Source organism: Protopterus annectens, chromosome 2.part1 (assembly GCF_019279795.1).
Source record: "Protopterus annectens isolate FY-2018-M chromosome 2.part1, PAN1.0, whole genome shotgun sequence".
NCBI lineage: Eukaryota > Metazoa > Chordata > Ceratodontiformes > Protopteridae > Protopterus > Protopterus annectens.
In genome coordinates, this window is record NC_056729.1 from 264400173 (window position 1) to 264419293 (window position 19121).

At 37.4% G+C, this 19121-nt stretch overlaps 1 protein-coding gene across 1 annotated transcript in view; it reads right to left on the minus strand.

Annotated features, from left to right (window-relative positions):
• The window catches only part of SLC39A8 (solute carrier family 39 member 8), an 895133-nt gene that overhangs the window by 199590 nt on the left and 676422 nt on the right, over positions 1 to 19121 (minus strand). The window contains exon 6 of the mRNA XM_044062117.1: positions 18889 to 19032. Within this exon, the coding sequence (XP_043918052.1) occupies positions 18889 to 19032 (144 nt within the window). The remainder of the gene's footprint in view (positions 1 to 18888; positions 19033 to 19121) is intronic.

The following is a 19121-nucleotide window of genomic DNA, read 5'->3' on the forward strand; positions in this document are numbered from 1 at the left end:
AACTCTGAGGTTGAGAATGTACCGCATATCTTGCTCAATCAATAGAAAACCATATCGACCATGCATAGAATTATCTCAAATAATGACATTACCTTTGAAAATTAAATTGACATCACAATGATATTGCTTAAAAGGAATTCTCTTTTCCCTTTAAATGATCTTTACTTTTCCAAAAATAAATAGAATCTGGAGAAAGTTTATATGCAGTGGGGCTTCACCACAGAACCCTTGGCAAGATTTAATAGTCAGTCCATCTGAAAGAGTTTTTAAAATAACCGATCCAAAACTTCAGGTGTTATTTGACTAAACTATCATGAATGGTTTGAGAAACAGACTCACTCTGTTCTAAATGTATTTAAAAGCAGAATTCTTGTGGCATCATTCTGCATAATGTTCACAGACGTTTTTATATTTGAACAACCCAGTGTGGATTTACTACAAAATCGGGTAAGGAAGGAGTGGAAAGGTAGCTAACTGTATGGTTACTTTAGCTATTATTTTTATCTGCATATAATGACAAATTTTGTAACAAAAATTAACAGTAATGGTATAAAAAATAATTATCCTGCTATCTTTATACATTTATTAAGTACTAGACTAGCTGCCCTTGTGAGCCATTTTAAGCCTAGCCAGTTTCCCTTTTTGTGCTCAAAATAACCTACCCATTTGGTTATAGATTGGCTTTACCCACCCCATTGTTGATAATTATTTATTATCCCTAAAGAAAATAACTGGGATCATACCATAGATAATTTGAGGGGAACCATGCACGGGATAAAGTATTTAGGAGCTGCATCTGCCATCAATAGTACAGGGGGGTGTCCTGAGGTAAATTTTCCATTTCCCATCTATAGATCTAGGTTGCGGTTGAATATGGACAGGGATGAACTTTATTTTATATGGATTGGGTGTCCATTCCATAGTAGCAGTATCCTCTGCAAAATATACCTGTCACTCCAAATTGTTCTGTTGAGTTGCAGAAGAGGTTTAGATCCCTAGACCGAATATCTCCAATGGCAGTTAACTTGTTCATGTGCAGTAAATCCATCTGTAATGGGTCAGATGATGCTTTGTATGCCAGACAAAGGTCAACTTTAGCAGACTGTAGGCTAATGAATACAGTAACAAGACTGTGAGTCAGTACATGTAGGAAATGTTTAGACCTTGTGTCTTTTTAGTAAGGTATATCTGTGGGCATTCCAGTTGTTGCATGTGTCTGGACAGATACAGTCCAAAGGAGGCATTATATTCAATGTTCGGCCTAATGAAGGTGGAGTAAAGGGGAACAATGATCTAGAAATTTGATCCCTTTTCTCATAAGCTGTACAGTATAGAAGGCCTTTCTTTACAACAGACACATACTGGTCAAAATGTAGGTCACCGTCCACATAAGTTCCAAAATCCCAAACAACTGGGTCAGCTCTTACAGGCGTATTGTCATGTGGTAGTTCCATGGAGTAAATGACTTCCCAAAGGATACAATAATGCATTTTTTTGGCATTTAGTTTCAGACAATGACAATGATTTTGACACCAAGTTACTTATTTGAGACAAATCTTTCTGCAGGATGACTAAGTCATTTGGGGATTCAAAGATTGCTCCTAGTTTGCAGTCATCTGCACACTTAGCCAGCCATAGTCCATTGATACTTACTTTTACTTCAGTTATTATTAAGGTTATTATAGTAAGGTTATTTCTTCTCCCAAACAAGTAACCAAGAAGGAAACTCTTACATTTAATTTCTCCAAGAGTTTTGGGTTTCTAATACGATGACAGGAATGGACCCCATTCCTTAGTCAGGACACAATTAAAGTTCCCAGTCTTTGATGTTAGCCAAGAGTGCTCTTCTCAGCACCCATGATGTCCCCAGAAATGCCTCTTCTGTAATTCATACAGGGTTACATGCACTGGTAGCATATTTAAATACTGTTGTAAATTCTTTTATTAAACCTGTTGCTTTTACTGCTATTGGAAATGTCTGAGTATCTTTCTTCAACATTGTACAAGTTTTCTGCTTGCAAATCCACATATTTTATAACTTTGTGTCTCTTTGTAAAACAATGTAATCACGGGTGCAGCAATTTCAATGATCAATGATACTTTTGTCTTCTTTTTGTTGACTTGCATATCTGGTTTTGTCGCATCTGTTTTGAACTGTTGGTAATGAGTGATCACATGCGATATAAAGTTCATCATTCTCTATAATGTTTGTGGTTCATGTTTTCAATGCTTCCCAGCTACCTCTATATTGTACTTCTTGTAAAAAGTATGAAGTATTTTTCCTATGTTTGTGTCCAGTTGATCCAATATTTTGGGGAGCAGCCAGTCATCTCAAAACTTTAAGTTAGAACAGGAAGAGAAATTTGATTTATAGTTTGGACATTATTCCTAGCTGTCAAGGCATTTTCCTAAATTAGTTTTAATCTTCCGAAGGATTCTTTACTAAGCTTTAATTTCATTTGTTCATGTTTTATTGCTGACCCTTCATGCATACTCAAATATTTATATACTACCTCTTGTTCAAATTCCTTTATATCACAATCCCGTCACAGGCTGATATTTTCTGGGTGATGCAGAATTTCTTTTTTAAATGTTGCTTTTCATATTTATTAAGATTAAATATCATTATTAAATAATCTGAGAATGTTTGCACCATTTGTAGTTGCATTTCAACATCACATCTGATGAACTATAAAGTGTGAAATCATCTGCAGAAAAGTAGATGAGAAATCTTTAAACAAGATCCATTTCTGGAAGCCAAATTGGAACAATAGCCAAATCTGTTAGGTAAACAGGATAATGGGTTTAGGGCGAGAGAAAGCAGTAGAGGAATCACCCTGGAATATCCCCTCTGAATTTTATCCCTGGGATAATAATTTGTCATTTGTCATGGCTCGACTGCAAAGTTGTTTACCACTGTTTCATAGCCACTACAATGTAATTGATAAATGCACAGTGTATCTTGTACATACGTAAGCTTTCCTTTCTGCATGAATATGGGATGCTTTTTGAAATCTGTCCATGACATACTTAGATTCTTCCCCATTTTTACAACTGTTTCTTATAGCTTTACTTAGTAACAAATGATCCTTTTTCCAGCTGTTTCTTTTGTTACCTTTTTCTTCTATTACCATAACTGATAAACTCGTTCTGCATCATTGCCAGCATATAATTTGCATGTTGTCATAAGGCAAGTTATTGGTCTGTAGTTCTTAAGATTGCTTGCAGGTTTATCTTAAGGAGGAGTATCATTTTTTTTTTCCTTTTGTCAAACAAGCTTTTGTTTCTTCAGTATGCACATATAAGTAATTCTTACTGAGGGGTAAATCATTATGCAAAGATGTTAACACCTTTAGCCATAAGTAAGAAAACAACTACCACCAATTGTAGACTTTCAGGTCCAAACAACCAATATGATCCAAAACTGTAGAAAACCAAAAAGAACCCAAAAGAGGCTGTAGATTTCAGTGTAAAAGTCTTTAATGTAGAAAAGGCCGCATAAAATCACATTCACATGAGCGCTTTTGTAGGTATGTATCCCACTTCATCAGATGCTACTACAAACCACTACACCATTTTTATAGGTAAATTCAAAACACTCACATGACATGGAAATATCACCCAACATAAAAATCACCAGAGCCAAACATTTAAAGCTGCATTTCACATTTCACTACAATAAAAATGCACTTCACTTTACACAAAAATAAAATACATACGTAATGCAACAGAGACTCTTGAAGCAAAATGGATAGTCAGATTAAAGGCAGACAGTGGACATGGTCTGAATGATCATGTTCCCTTAAAGTCAATGTTGAAGAAGAGACCTCTCTTTAGATAAAATATATGCTACACACATAAAGAATACTTTTATTTTTATGTTCCTATATTGTTTTAATTACAAGTTTATTTTTATTGTGTTTTATTTTTGTGTAAAGTGAAGTGCATTTTTATTGTAGTGAAATGTGAAATGCAGCTTTAAATGTTTGGCTCTGGTGATTTTTATGTCGGGTGATATTTCCATGTCATGTGAGTATTTTGAATTCACCTATAAAAATGGTGCAGTGGTTTGTAGTAGCATCTGATGAAGTGGGATACATACCTACAAAAGCGGTCATGTGGATGTGATTTTATGTGGCCTTTTCTACATTAAAGACTTTTACACTGGAATCTACAGCCTCTTTTGGGTCCTTTTTGGTTTTCTATACCTTTAGGCATAAGTTAAGTATTGTGTCTGGGCTTGGAGGTTTCTATTTAGGAGGTTTTATAAATTTTATCTCAATGTCTTTTTAAAGTTTAAAGTCCACAAAAAGAGAGAAAAATACCAACTGGTATAAAGTGAAGCAGACCATGGTAACACAACATCCAATATTTATTAAATCATTGAGCACTTTCATCCTGGTATAACAGTCCATTATACTGGGATGAAAGCGCTCAATGATTTAATAAATATTGGATGCAGTATTACCATGGTCTGCTTCATTTGTTACCAGTTGGTCTTTTTAAAGTTTCTTTTATTTTTTTTATCAATTCAGCATCTTTATGTTCTCTTTTACAGTAGGATTCTCAAAAAGGACATTGAGACTACATTTATAAGATTAACTTGCCCAAGATATGAACAGATAACTTTTTTATCTCTATGTATGTTATATTCTCATTGTTAGCATCACAATTCTCTCTTCTCCACAGTATCTCTTATATCTGGAAAATTTGGGTCAAAAAGTATATAATTCCCAAATATCTCACACTGGTAAGTTTTTCCAATAAGGGTTGGGGATAAGAATAAGAGTGTACATGAGTACTTTGAGAGTTTCAACAGTGTACAACTCCATATTGTAAAATATACTAGATAACAGCTACAGAAACACAAATAGATGATTGAGTCTCATTATGTACTTTTACGAGTGAACTATGACAACAGGAAGTGCATTAGTTTGAGGAGTAAGGAAGTTCTGGTGTTGTGTGATAAAAGTTGATATGCCCATCTTATTGCATTCATTCAAAGACAGAAGTCAGTATGATCTTGTTAACACACGTATGCACACACACACACATCTGTGCATGTACATACGTCTGCATCAAGGGAGCCCGCAGGATTTTTTGCAGGGGGGTGCAAACCCGAAGCACCGCCCCCAACCCCACCCACGTCAAAGCACCGCCCCCAACCCCACCCCCTTCAACCCCCCCCCAACACACACACGCAGCCATTCCAGTATCCCATTACTTGGCTATTTCTCCCCGGTTGCCATAAACACTGTTCAAAACTCTGTGTGCATACTGTTTTATGCATTACTTCTACAATGATTACAGATGGTTTTAATTTTCAACTTTTATTTCAAATTTTAGGGCCTCAGGGCCAATAGCTTAGTAACCTCCTGTTTTATAGCACAAACACTGATAGACGTTTGCTAAACTTAAACAAAGCAATAGTCTTACAATGAAAACAGACTTAGCATTAAAACTTCCCTACCTTTGAAACTTGTATGCACTGAAACAGCATTTAAACCCACATTCAAAGAAAATGCATCTGGCCAATGGCAGGTTAAGTTTACATTTGGACTGTTTTCAAATCATAGGCCCCTTGCACACATTTCAGAACCATGCATAACTGCTTTGATTCACCTTCCTGATTGTATTAATTATAATATACAATAACTGAATTATATCCCTTGTTAATACAGCACCACTTGAGTGTGTTTTATAGTTTTGAACATTTTTTCCATTAAGCAATGAAACAAAACATATGAACCAATAATGACAAATTGCCCAATTCAGAACATTTCAACCATAAAAGGCCACTTAAACGTCTATCATTGCAATCTACCAATATCAGTCAATATGCACAATCTCTGCAGAAGTAAAAGTCATCTGAATAATTTCACATTAAAGAGATATGAAACTAATGGAAAGGTTGTTGCTAGAAAACAGCTTTATATTTCAGTGTTTCATCTAAAAATTCAGTGCCTACTGCCCTTAAACAATAACTTGCCTATGTTACATTTAAAAAAAATGCTAAGCTTGTATATTGCAATAGGAATAAGTGGCAAGAGGAAACACAGTTTCATAGTTACTAGGCATCTCATCCAAAGGAGGACATACTCAGGACTGCAGCACTCCACCCCCTTAAAATACAAATCTACATGTGGTGGGAGTAGAACCTACAGCCCTCTACATCAAGATGCAAGCATGCTACCTGCTGTGCTACTAAGACAGTTTTGAAATTCTATACCACAACAGTGATACCATTTGCTAAACAAAACAGTTGCACATTTTAAGCAGACTTCGCATGAACAGTAAACATCTCTTCCCTTGAAGCTCACAATTCCTTGAAATTGTATGTGAAAATAAATTCCACCTGCTAACTCTAAATAGGGCATTTCACTCTCACACATGCACATCTCAACCTCTTACTGCAAAAAATCTGGACAAAGCCTAAAATAAATAGGGACGGATTATAAATATTGCTCCAATGAACATAATAATAGTAGAATAACAGGATTTGTGTTAGTATGCATTTTTCTAAAGGATATGACATCTAAAACTCAAATGTCTGTTATTATTTAGCAACTTCAATCCTTTTTATTTATTTGGCATTTGTTAACCGGGATAGTCCAACTGTGCAAAATCTCTTTCAGTGGAAGCCCGGGGAGAAAAGCTCAGTAGGAATATGGGGCAGAAATCTGCAACAATCACACTTCCACCTAAACTCTGGTCTACTAAAGTGACAACTTATATCAAAATGGGAAGTTCTTAGCAATGCATTTGGTCTGCAAGTTTTCTTTCTCTGTATTTCAGTTTACATCAAAACAGCAAGTTTAATCAAACTATTAATTCTTACTGGCCATCAGAGCAGATAACCACTGCTGGGCTATGTGTTACAGGATTAAGAAGTTCTTAAAACACACTGCTGAGTGTTACTTTATGATCATGGAACTGTATGTACCTAAAGTAAGGAAGAATGCAAGGGAAACTAGTTTTAACTCTCAACTATGTTTGAATCTCAATATCAAAACATCCATTCCAAGTTGGGGACACTGCTCCCCCAATCCCTGCTCCTGTGGCTGTTTAGCATGATGGCATACACAACCGCATGTTAACCCGCAAAGTTTAGGATATTTCAAGCACATCCAAACAGGTTAAGTCATGAAGGGAGTTACTAAACTTTTTAGTATGACAGCAGACAGAAGTAGAAGCAGAGACGAGTGTCAGCATCTGTCACAAACACTACCCATTTGAGGAGAGCCCATCAAAGTCCACTGACTTTCTACAACCAGGATAAACATACTTAGGTTCTTAGGTAAGTACTAGGCTATCAACCCTAGGGCCTATACAAGCCTAGCCAAAAAGGTGCCCTGGCTTTCACCACCCAAGAAAATTATTTTCCTGTCCCCCTGTCGAGCAGAGCCACAGAGATGATTTGCCCATTTCCCATCCAGTCATCAAGATTTTTCTTGAAGAGTGCTAATGAGGAGCTTTGTTTGATATAGATAGGTAGCTTGTTCCAGAGTATAGGAAGTCTCTGGGACAGGAATCTATCCCTCCAGCATTATTCAGCATGTCGCCTTGGTTTATATCTATTATCTAAACTTTCAAAAAAATCCTGAGCCATCTCGTGAGGAGAGTTAGTGTTATCCAATGGTTCAGGGATGCCAACAAACCACATATTAAACCTGCCTGAACAGGTTTCCTAATTAAAGCTTACTTTCCTTCAAATTCAACAGCTAATTGCCTACTTTACTATCAACTTAAAAATAAAGTTTAAAATATTTTAGATTAAAGAAAGCCATTGAATGTAATTGGTGTTTTCCTATGCATTCCAGTATCAGGGATGATTGTTGTGCCATTATGCTTTCTTTTATTTCAGCTTGTAACTTCTACCACTAGAGAGACAATTTGATTTTGTAACAAACTAGCTTCCTATAAAGGAGGTCCTTCTGAATCAGCAGAGTAATAGTCACATCATTTGATACCTTTTGTAGTCCACCAAAAGTTATTTTACTAGATCTTAATTCCTTTTATCCCCAAAATATTAAACAGTACATAAAACTTATGACAATTCACCTTTTTCTAATGTAACAGTGTCCCTGGTAGTATATATAGATGTAGGAACACAATAGTTACAGAAACACAGGCTTTAATGAAGCTTTCGGGCTCTCAACCCTTCATCAGCATATAACATTATACATTTCAATCCATTTAAATAGAGGAAACAGTTAAAATCACATGATCAAACCAGCCAATAAAACATACTAAAAGGAAAAAAGGAATCAAGTACATCAAATTCTGTAAGGAAATATGTGTGAGTCCCTTTATTCTAAAAACCATCATGGTAATATACTTAAGATTATTTGTTATACTACAAAATTAATTGTGTATTATAAATTACTCATTTGGCGCTTCACTAATACTGGTTTAATAGTAAAAGTACCATTCAAACCAGGTAAAGTGTCAGCTTGTAATCTTATTATCCATTCTAGCTCCAATATGAGAGAGCTAGAATGGATAATAAGATTACAAGCTGACACTTTACCTGGTTTGAATGGTACTTTTACTATTAAACCAGTATTAGTGAAGCGCCAAATGAGTAATTTATAATACACAATTAATTTTGTAGTATAACAAATAATCTTAAGTATATTACCATGATGGTTTTTAGAATAAAGGGACTCACACATATTTCCTTACAGAATTTGATGTACTTGATTCCTTTTTTCCTTTTAGTATGTTTTATTGGCTGGTTTGATCATGTGATTTTAACTGTTTCCTCTATTTAAATGGATTGAAATGTATAATGTTATATGCTGATGAAGGGTTGAGAGCCCGAAAGCTTCATTAAAGCCTGTGTTTCTGTAACTATTGTGTTCCTGCTGAGATTTTGTTCTATCTACGTGTTCAGTTCGATTAAGTATATATAGATGTAGCAGGATATTTTTTGTAAAGAGTGACTAGTCTGTCAGAATAGGTTCCATGAATGAATTACTTTGATGCCAATGTCTGCTAAATGAGACCCATCAGCAGATGCGGAAATGGGAAAGCGATGTAAAATTTTCCCTCAGCAAAGACTTCTTTTGGAATAGTCCTATACTAAATTTGGCAGAAGAGAGTTTTGGTAGCGTTACCCTTGGTTCAGACTTGAAATTACTTCTGGAAGTAATTTGATCTCTTCATGGAGGCTGGATACTGCTAGTCTTTTGTCCCACTTACAAAGTGGGACATTCACAGAAGAGAGTCCTGCAAATGAAATAAGGGTAGTTGGTGTTCATGTATTGTGCCGTGTCAAAAACATGAGCTGAAGGACTTTAAATACAGTGGCGATTTATGGCACCTGACTTTGATTTTGTTCACTTTACTTCAAGATTATAAATGCATTCATTTTTGCACTTTACGTTTTCACAGAACTCACCTGTGTGGAGTTCCATTTATCTACCCCCACACACACACACACACACACACACACACACACACACACACACACACCAAAAAACAAAAGCTGGACTCGTTTTTAAAAAACAGCCAAGGATTTAAGATTAGTCCCCTATAGGGAAGGAGAGGAAGTACACCTAAGCTTTCTTCCACTGCCTAGACAGCACCCAGTGTCAGGCAAGTATCAAATCCTAATAATTCATCATCAGCTGTTTGCAATTATTGGTTACAAAAAAGAGAGACAGAAACCAGTCTCTGAAATTACCCCACATTCCATGCCTGCATGAATATACTATAATGAACACATACTTAATACAAGGCAAACAGTTGCAGGCATAATGTCCTCCAAAATTCAGTCCACTCCGCTGCTTACCAAATGTAAATATTAATAGTAATGCATGCATGATTCTATCATGCAACCCACACTATAAAGCTCATTATGCACTATAAAACATAATATACAGCCTTTAATTCTTAAACACCTCAGTGAATTACACATTACAAAATGAATGATATTTTACAGCCATTTTTACACTTACAATAGGTGTGGGGAGGGGATCAGTGCTAGGACAGTACCTATGGATCTCACAAAACACATGCCCAATGTGTGATCATTTTAGGATGTCACACTCTTGTTTCAGGGCTTCACTAGTTCTGGAATTCTATTCTACTATTTTACAGAATTTTCTTGTGTTTCATCTAGTCTCAACTTCTTAACATCAATAGTGACACACATATTTAGAACAAACTAAAGTGCATATGTGCAGTAACTTTCCCCATCACAAAACACAAAAAAGTGAACAATTTCAACATATAAGAAGCATACACAATGTCCTGCACAGCACAAAACAAATTAACAACTCCTTAAATTAATTTAATAGCTCGTGAATCACAGTTTTCAAAACATTTCTTTTATAAAAAGCACTTAAAGAAAAACGCCAACGTACAGGGAAAAAGTAAGGCCATAACAACTGCTCATAGGTGCACACGTTGATAAAGCTCAAGAAATGTCTTTAAATGCAAACAAATCACCTGATAGACTTTTAAAATGAATATGCATCCATTTCGCACCAATATAACGTTAATTAAGGCATAACATTAACAGCAAGCAAATTAGCACACAAACTTCAGAAAATTTCAGTAGTATGTTATGATTTAAATTGTTTCACTCTTCTCCCCAGAAAATTTTCTCCCTTCATACTAAAATAAACACAGACACAGCTCCAACCATGGGTCCTGCTCTCTCACCTCAAGAATCAGAGACAAAGGCCCAAATCAGGGCCACCTTTTAAACCCTGATACTATTCACTCATAAAGTTAAAAGGACAAGATACTTTTTGGTGATACGCATTTTTGACTAATGAGAAGTGCGGTAGTGTGATATGTGGTAGGATTTAGGGACTGCAAACCTCATTATTTCATCAAAAATGTTATAACGGACAAAACGCAATACTGATGCACATTCAGGGACAGTTTCGCAAAGTAAACCAATGATTTAGCGTAATATGGTCTACTGCACCTTCCAAAAACCCCAAACACAAAGAGAACACAATGAACACTAGAATGTATTTGTTTATCTGCTGCTCCATCACTCATAAACATTTTATTTCTTAGCATCCCAGTATCCTCCGCTTTACCTTCCATGTTCACAAATTCACTAGTATAAGGTTATTTTAGTCACATTAACTCATGGACTCTACCTGCTTGCCATTTAACAAACTATTTCATCAAAGTAATAGTGGTAACACAGTAAACGCATTGCCTGTCACATAGACAAAACTGTAATTACCACACAAAATGACCAAAGCTAGCATTCCTAGTACATTACTGGTAGTAAGGAGGCCGGTTATTTATTTATACAGAAAAACTGTATAATGCTGACTTACCCAAAGTTACCAAGAGCTTGCTCAAATATTTCATTCTGCAGTAAGTTCGGTGGAGGAGTAAAAACCCCATTTAAGTGTGAAATCACAGAGTTGCAGAACTGACGAAAGGTATCAAACTGTGAGTGACTCTTTGGCAGAAATTATGTGATTCCCTTCCCTCGCACTGCGCGCACGTTTATATTTAAAATTCATGCGATGCACGCATGACTGTTGGGTCCTACAACCGGTCTTTGCAGCTGAAAAGTGCTATGGTTTCAGCGCTTATGCACAGAAGACAAAAACGGGTCGCAAACACCTGTTGCATCTGTGCAGCTTGACAGGATGTAAATGGCATTCTTAAAGAGAAACGCCTTTAAAAAAGACAAAGCTTTTTTTTTATAAATTAAAATAAAATTAATTTCTCGGCCAGCCAGTTCCAGGGGGGTGCAAGTGCACCCCCTTGCACCTGCCTGCGGGCGCCCTTGGTCTGCATATACTGCACTCAAACAAAAGAAATAGATACTACAGAACAAGCAATCACCTGAAGGCAAGCTGACTTATTTAGTGAGTAACATACTATTTACCATCAAACAAGGGAAAACCACTAGGTTACTAAAGGATAACAGCATCAATTTATTTGCAGTTCTTAATTCTTCGCAAGAAATAAGAGGTTTTCAAAATTAATCTTATAAAGTAGCAGATAAGGAATTTAAAAAAAACTAAAGTAAATATTTGTAATGATAAAATGAACTTCATAATAAGTGCAGTTTGTAGAAGTGTTTTGTTTTTAATACATCAGTTTAGGCCTTTTATATTTTCATAGTATGTAGAAGTGATGTTTTTAACATAACAGTTTAAGTTTTTGTCTCTATAGTACCATCTTAAAACAATGTATAAATTTTATAATAAGAGTTGTATGTAGAAGTGATTTGTTTTCAATATATTAGTTTAGGTTTTCTCTTCTGTTTTTTATAGTATCACTTTAAAAGCCTTAATTGATTGCAAGTTTTGATTGGGCTATACATATAAAGAAATCATATATATAGCATTCTGTTTTAAAGGTGCATGTATTAAAGATCTGATGATGCTTTTCAAGCGAAAGCACTTATCTATGTCTAGACACCTGTGAATAAATTATGTTTTTATTGGTATTGCTATCCTGTTTCACTTCATCCTTATCAGTTTGTTCATTTTATCATTTTTATCTTGGATTTCAAGAAATTCACTGCATGGTTAATATTACACAATTTTTCTCTACAGTTAAAACAGAAGCCTTGGGTCATCCTTTTCATTTATTTATTTATTTATTGACATTTGTTTACCGTGAAAGTCCACTGGGCTAAGCAAGCCCATTTTCAGTGGAGGCCCGGGGAGAAAAGCTCCAATGTGAAAAATAAAATAATACATTAAGTTACAAAATTTATAAAGATTACATAGAAAGAGAATGACTAAGTAAAACCATGTATAAGCAGCAAAGTTAAATATAATGATAATACAAAGGCATGATAATGACATGAAAATATTACAGAACAGATTTCAGTGGATTCTGAGATAAGCTGAAGTAAGAAAATAGTATATACTTTGAGGTAATAAATTAGATCAAGCATTAGATAAATGTCAGGGCATGTTAGTATGGGAGGCAGTTAGGTATACATTTATAATCTTATAGGGTTATGGAAAGACAAAGGGGAAACAAAAGAAGGGGCATGAGGGGGAAAAGTAAAAGTTAAAGGACAACAGAAGATAGGAGAGAAATAAGATTAGTGAATAGAAGGAAAGTGCAGTGTGCAGAGGGGAGAGAGAGAGGAGGGGAAAAGGAGAATGCGGTAAATACAAATCTAAAGGGGGAGTTAGGTAAGAGTTTGTTAGGAATGTAAAGACAAAAGGAATTATTATGAAAAGCTAGATATAGAAAGATATAGGGTTTAAGTAGTAAGTTAAGTTTAAGTAACGGCTAAGGTGGGAATAGAATGATTACATATCCATTTGGAGAGGAAATGATTCTGCAATGCACTTTTGAAGTTAGAAGGGCTTGAATGTAAGCAGATAGATGTGGAAAGGTTATTCCATATTTTAGAAATTGACCAGAATTATAAAAGTTGGCCCACAGGAAGTTTATGTTTATGTATTTGGAGATGATAATGGTGTTCAGAGCGTAGAGGCCGAGCTGGAATGTAGAGAGAAAATAGGGAGCTGAGTGCAGGACAGTCATGGGGCTTATATAGGTTCATAGGTTCATACTAGGCTATCTGCCCGAGGGCATTTACAAGCCTAGCCCATCGTTTTGTGGCTTAGGCCACCCCTTTAGTATGGGGAACTATACCCATTATTTTTCTGTGCCTCTGTCGAGCAGTGACACTGAGGTAATCCCTGGGGTATATCTGCGATCTCCCATCCATTGGTCAAGATTTCTCTTGAACAAGGCCAGCGAGGTGCTCTGCCTCACATGTACCGGGATTTTGTTCCACAGCATAGGGAGTCTTTGGGTGATGAATCTATCCCTCCAGCACGCCCTATTAATAGCCGTGTCAAGGTTTAAGTCTCCGCCTTGTGGCTCTGATGGATCTAGATTTTTGAGGTGAAGCATATTCATCAAATCTGGGTTTGACATGGCCTTGTATGTTAGGCAAAGGTCACCTCTGAGCAAGCGGTAAGCGACTGAATAGAGCTGGAGTTCTTTCAGTCGGGCAGCATAGGACAGATTTTGAGACCCTTTATCCTTTTGGTGAGGAACTTTGTGGCCTCTCCAGCTGCTGCAAGTGTCGGGTCAGATACATTCGAATGGGGCATTGTACTCAATCATTGGTCTGATGAGTGATGAGTAAAGGGAGACTATGACCTCCCTTGATCTAGATGAGAATCCCTTCATGATAAGGTGGGCAATGTAGAAGGTCTTCCTAACTACTTTAGCTACATGGGTGTTGAATGACAGACTACTATCAACCTGGGTCCCCAGGTCCCTGATAACTTCTTCTGTGCTCAGTGGATTGCCACCTATTTGGTAGCTAGGGGTAACCTTGTTTTTCCCGAAGGGTATGACTATGCATTTTTGGCATTTAACTTTAGGCCGTGGCTCTGGCACCAGTTATCCGTTTCTGTGAGACCCTTCTGAAGGATATCTGTGTCAGATGTGTTTTCTACTATGGCCCAGTTTGCAGTCATCTGCAAACTTTGTCAGCCATAACCCTCCTGTGTTTGCTTGTACTGGAAAAGTAGATGCCAAACAAGAGTGGGCCCAGGACTGAGCCCTGTGGGACACCACTTGTGACAGGCTTTGAGTCTGACATGGCGCCAGCAGCTCTGACCCTGTGGGTTCTGTCACTCAGCCAGTTTGCAACCCATCTTGTGATGTATGGGTTGACATTTAAGCTGATGAGTTTTTCAATGATACCCGAATGGGGTATTGTATCGAAGGCCTTAGCCAGATCGAGGTAGGCTGTATGGACTGCCTTTCCTCATCAATGGCTTTGGTGACTGTTTCAAAAGTCAACCAAGTTTAAAAGGCATGATCTGCCTTTGACAAAGCCAAACTGGGTTGGATCCAAAGTCTGCAAATTCCCTATGTCTTTATTTATGAGGTCCATTATGATCCTCTCCATGGCTTTGCAGATAAGGCTTGTCAAGCTAATGGGCCGGTAATTTCCAGGGTCGGTGGAGGCACCGCCTTTGTGAAGTGGTACCACAGTTGCAGTGCACCACTCCCTGGGTACGTATCCAGAGGTAAGACTTTGATTAAACAGCTGTCCTAGCTGTGGGTTTAATTCCTCATTGAGTTCATGGAGCACACAGCCGGGGACACCATCAGGTCCCATGGATGCTGTGTTTTTTGCTTTGGAGAGAGCAGTTCTCACTTGGGCGCTGGAGATGTTTGGGGGGCTGCAATCGTTTGGTATAGATATCTCTCCTTTGGGGGAGGGGAAGTTTGCACTGAACCTGTCAGCCAGTATGTTGGCAATGTCTGTAGGATCAGTAATCTTCACATCATTTTGAACTAGCTCTGAGCATATCTGGGAGTTTCCTCCCAGGTTTCTAACATAGCTAAAGAAGGCCTTATGATTGTCTTTTGAGTCTTTAGCTATTTTTCTCTCGAAATTTGCTTTGGATGATTTTATGAGAGCTCTTAGTTTTTACTTATAGTGATCAAGGGTGTCTTACCTTTTAAGGATTTTGCTCTATCTTGTAGTAGCTTCCTCCTTTTGTTGTAGAGTTTGTTTATGGCTGGGGTCCACCAGACTGGACGCTTGCCTTTGGTACAAAGAGTCTTTGTTTTGCTTGGGATTGCCTTATCCATGCAGTCCTGCAGGTGCTGGTAGAAGGCATTTGTAAGTGATTCAGCGGCTTGAGTACTGTTTTCCACCGGCTCGGGGCCTTAAAGGAGACCACACTAGTCTTTAGAAGTGTGAAGTCGGCTTTTGAGAAGTTCTTTACTGTGGTCTTTTTTATTTCAGGTGGGGTGGGATGAGGACCTCCAGCGAGATTAGTTTGTGGTCTGATCTCACCAGTGAGGGGTACACCTCCGTGTTGAACATTGTGCTCCCATGTTCATGATGATGAGATCAAGTATGTTATCTCCTCTTGTGGGGATGGTGACTAGTTGTTCCATGGCATTTGAGTTTATGAATTCCAGGAACTTTTGGGCTAGGGTGTTTGGGCTTGAGTAGTGTTCCCAGTCTATATTAGGGTAATTGAAGTCACCTAGTATGATGGTGTTTGGTGATACATTTATCCCTCTAGTGTTTTCAGGAAGGCCATGTGAGGTTCCTGAGTTTGTGAGGGTGGCCTGTAACATGCTACAATTTGCAGAGCAGTCTTGCCTATGGTTAATTGCACCTGGATGGTCTCCGATGCATCGTGCGTTGCCACCAGTCTTGAGGTGTGGGTGTCCTTGATGAATATGGATACCCTCCTTTCTTGGTATTGTCCAGATTTTGGGGCCGAACGCATGATATGAGGTAAAACCTGATAGCCGGGTGCTCTCAGGAGCCTTGAACCAGGTTTCTGTCACAGCACAGACATCGATGTTCTCCATACTGAGAAGGGCCTCGAGTGCGTGCATTTTGAGATTTAGACTTCTGGCATTGAGCAGCATTACCCTTAGTTTTTTTCCTTTTTTGTGTTCTAAGGTGGTAGGTTTAGAATTTGAGCCTTGCCTAAAAAAGGCACTATGGGGGTGGCAAGAGCCTTTGCCAATATCCGGAATCCCAGGGGTGACAGGTGCAAGCCGTCCCTTGCGAAGCAGCGTGGCTTGTCCAGCATATCAGTTTATGAGTGGCTGTAAGCTGGAGGAGGTGTAGATAGTGTGGAAGTTCAAGCCATTGTAGTTGTTTTAGGGCAATACAGTGATGAATAGAATGGCGACAATTTGTGGCAAATTTAGCAATCTTATAATAGCAAGTATCTAATTTAGCCTTCAGAGAAGATTGCAGGTTAGTTAGTAAAGGAGCACCAAAAATTAGCGAAGGCAGAAGGTAGGATCGTGCTAATGCATTTTTAGAGGGGAGGGAGAGGAACTTCTTATCTCTGTAGAGTAACCCCAGTTTTTTTGTGGGTCTTGCTTATATTGTTTTGAATATGAAGATCGAATTTGAGGTTTTCATCAATAATTACTCCAAATAGTTTAGTGTGGGTTACTAATTCAATTTTGGTGGAGTTAAGCGAGAATATTTCGAAGTCAGTTTTATTGATGTATGAATTTCTTTTGGGAGTAAAAATCATAAGTTTGCATGAGGAGAAACATGTTTGTGAAAGGAGTGTATCACTGCAGAGTAAGGGTGAGATACAGAAAACTTCTCGCCAAACCTCAGCAGATAATTTAATGGAAAGTTATACTTCATAGGAGCATATTATAGTTAAATGAAGAGTTTGTGACTCAGTGTGATCTGTTTAGGAGCCCTTTTCAACCCATTTTCTGATTCACAATATTATTTCAACAGCTCTGAGCTACATCATATGTGCAAGTGTGTGTGTGTGTATATATATGGGTTCCCTACTAAATCCCAAACACACAGAATCCCGATGCCCAAAATACCAAGAAGAAATGCCCGAAACCCCACATTACCGAAACGTTGAAAGCGCAAAATTCAAAATCCCGATGTTAAGAGATTTTGAGTTAGCGCTTCTGGTGTTGCGATTCAGGTAAGTATGTGTATGTAAGTGTGTTAGTGAGGGGCTTTAGTGTGTGTGAGTGTGTGTTATGACTGTGGTGTGTGTGTGTGTGTGTGTGTGTGTGTGTGTGTGTGTGTGTGTGTGAGGGACTGTAATGTGTGGGTGTGAGTTTGCCTTGCGTATATGTTTGTGAGATCTTGGAGTTAGAATAATAAAGTAGGTGGGGTTGGGGAGCACAGCCCCCACATGGGGGGTGCAGGGGGGCTTCACCCCCCTGCTTATCTTTAGTCTACGGTGGTTTGTTTGGTTAAGGGGGGAGGGTGTGTGTATGTTTGTGTCTGTGCTGTATGTATGTATTAGTTTCGCGATTCTGAATTTCATGCTTTCAACGTATCGGTAATGTGGGGTTTCGGGCATTTCATCTCAGTATTTTGGGCGTCGGGATTCTGTGCGTTCAGGATTTAGTAGGGGACATGTGTGTGTGTGTGTGTATATATATATATATATATATATATATATATATATATATATATATATATATATACACATATGCACACACACACACACACACATATATATAAATATATGGGTCTCCTTCTGACTGTTGAAAACACATTTTCTCGACAACCAGAAGATCGAACCCATTAAAGCAAAAGTACATTAAATCGAAAGTGCACTTTCGCAAAAGCTGTTTCTCCGAAGCACATTACAGTGAGGATAAGGAAATATATCCTTTTCCCTACTGTAGTGCAATCTTGGAGTTAGTATATTTAAGTAGGGGTTTAGGGGTTTACTGTTTAAAGTATTTTTTTTTTATTTTGTTTTTTTACGGTTCGGAGAACCGGCTTTTGCAAAAGTGCACTTTCAATGTTGTGCACTTTCATTTTAATGGTTCTCGATGTTTTTTGTTCAAGATTGTGAAATTTCAATCAAGAAACATAGACCCATATGTATACATATACATACACACACACACACACATATATATATATATATATATATATATATATATATACACATACACACACACACGTGTGTGTGTGTGTGTGTTAGCACACATATGCAAAGTCAAAAAGCTTACATAATGTGTTTCCCAGTTCTCATTTACTATTGTTATATATCATTTATCAGGTTGAAATGCCCATATACTCATTATTTCCTATTCTTACCTACTAAACAATTTCTTCCTAACTAGCTTATGTCTTACTAAAATGAGTTTGCTGCACTCCTCCATGAAAAATGTAAACACATCTGTTCTTTTATTACCTTACAAATCAATATCACTATAGATGCATATCACATTATTTTAGCTACTGAACACTGATGCTCTCTACTGCGTAATAATGATGTTATAACATTTATATGTTAATTTTCTGGTTCACTGTTGTCTGCTAACATGCATCAGTGTCACTTCTTAGCTTTTCCTGTGAAAGAACAACAGACTATAACATCATCTTAAGAAAGTTTAGCATTTCGGTTAATTTCATTATTGTACCTCTTTATCATCTGTATTGCAGCCTGTTTTTTCTGTAGATTTATTATTTAAGTAGCTGGAATCTGAATTTTGAAGAATGGTCCTTTCAACTTCTTTGTTGTCCACATGATTGTAATGTGAATCATGCTCAAAATGATTCAAGTCCTGTAGATTTAAAGCAGTAAAACATTAAAAAAAAAAATAAAAACATCAGTGCTTTATTCTAACCAATATATTTCCAGTTTCTACCCTGT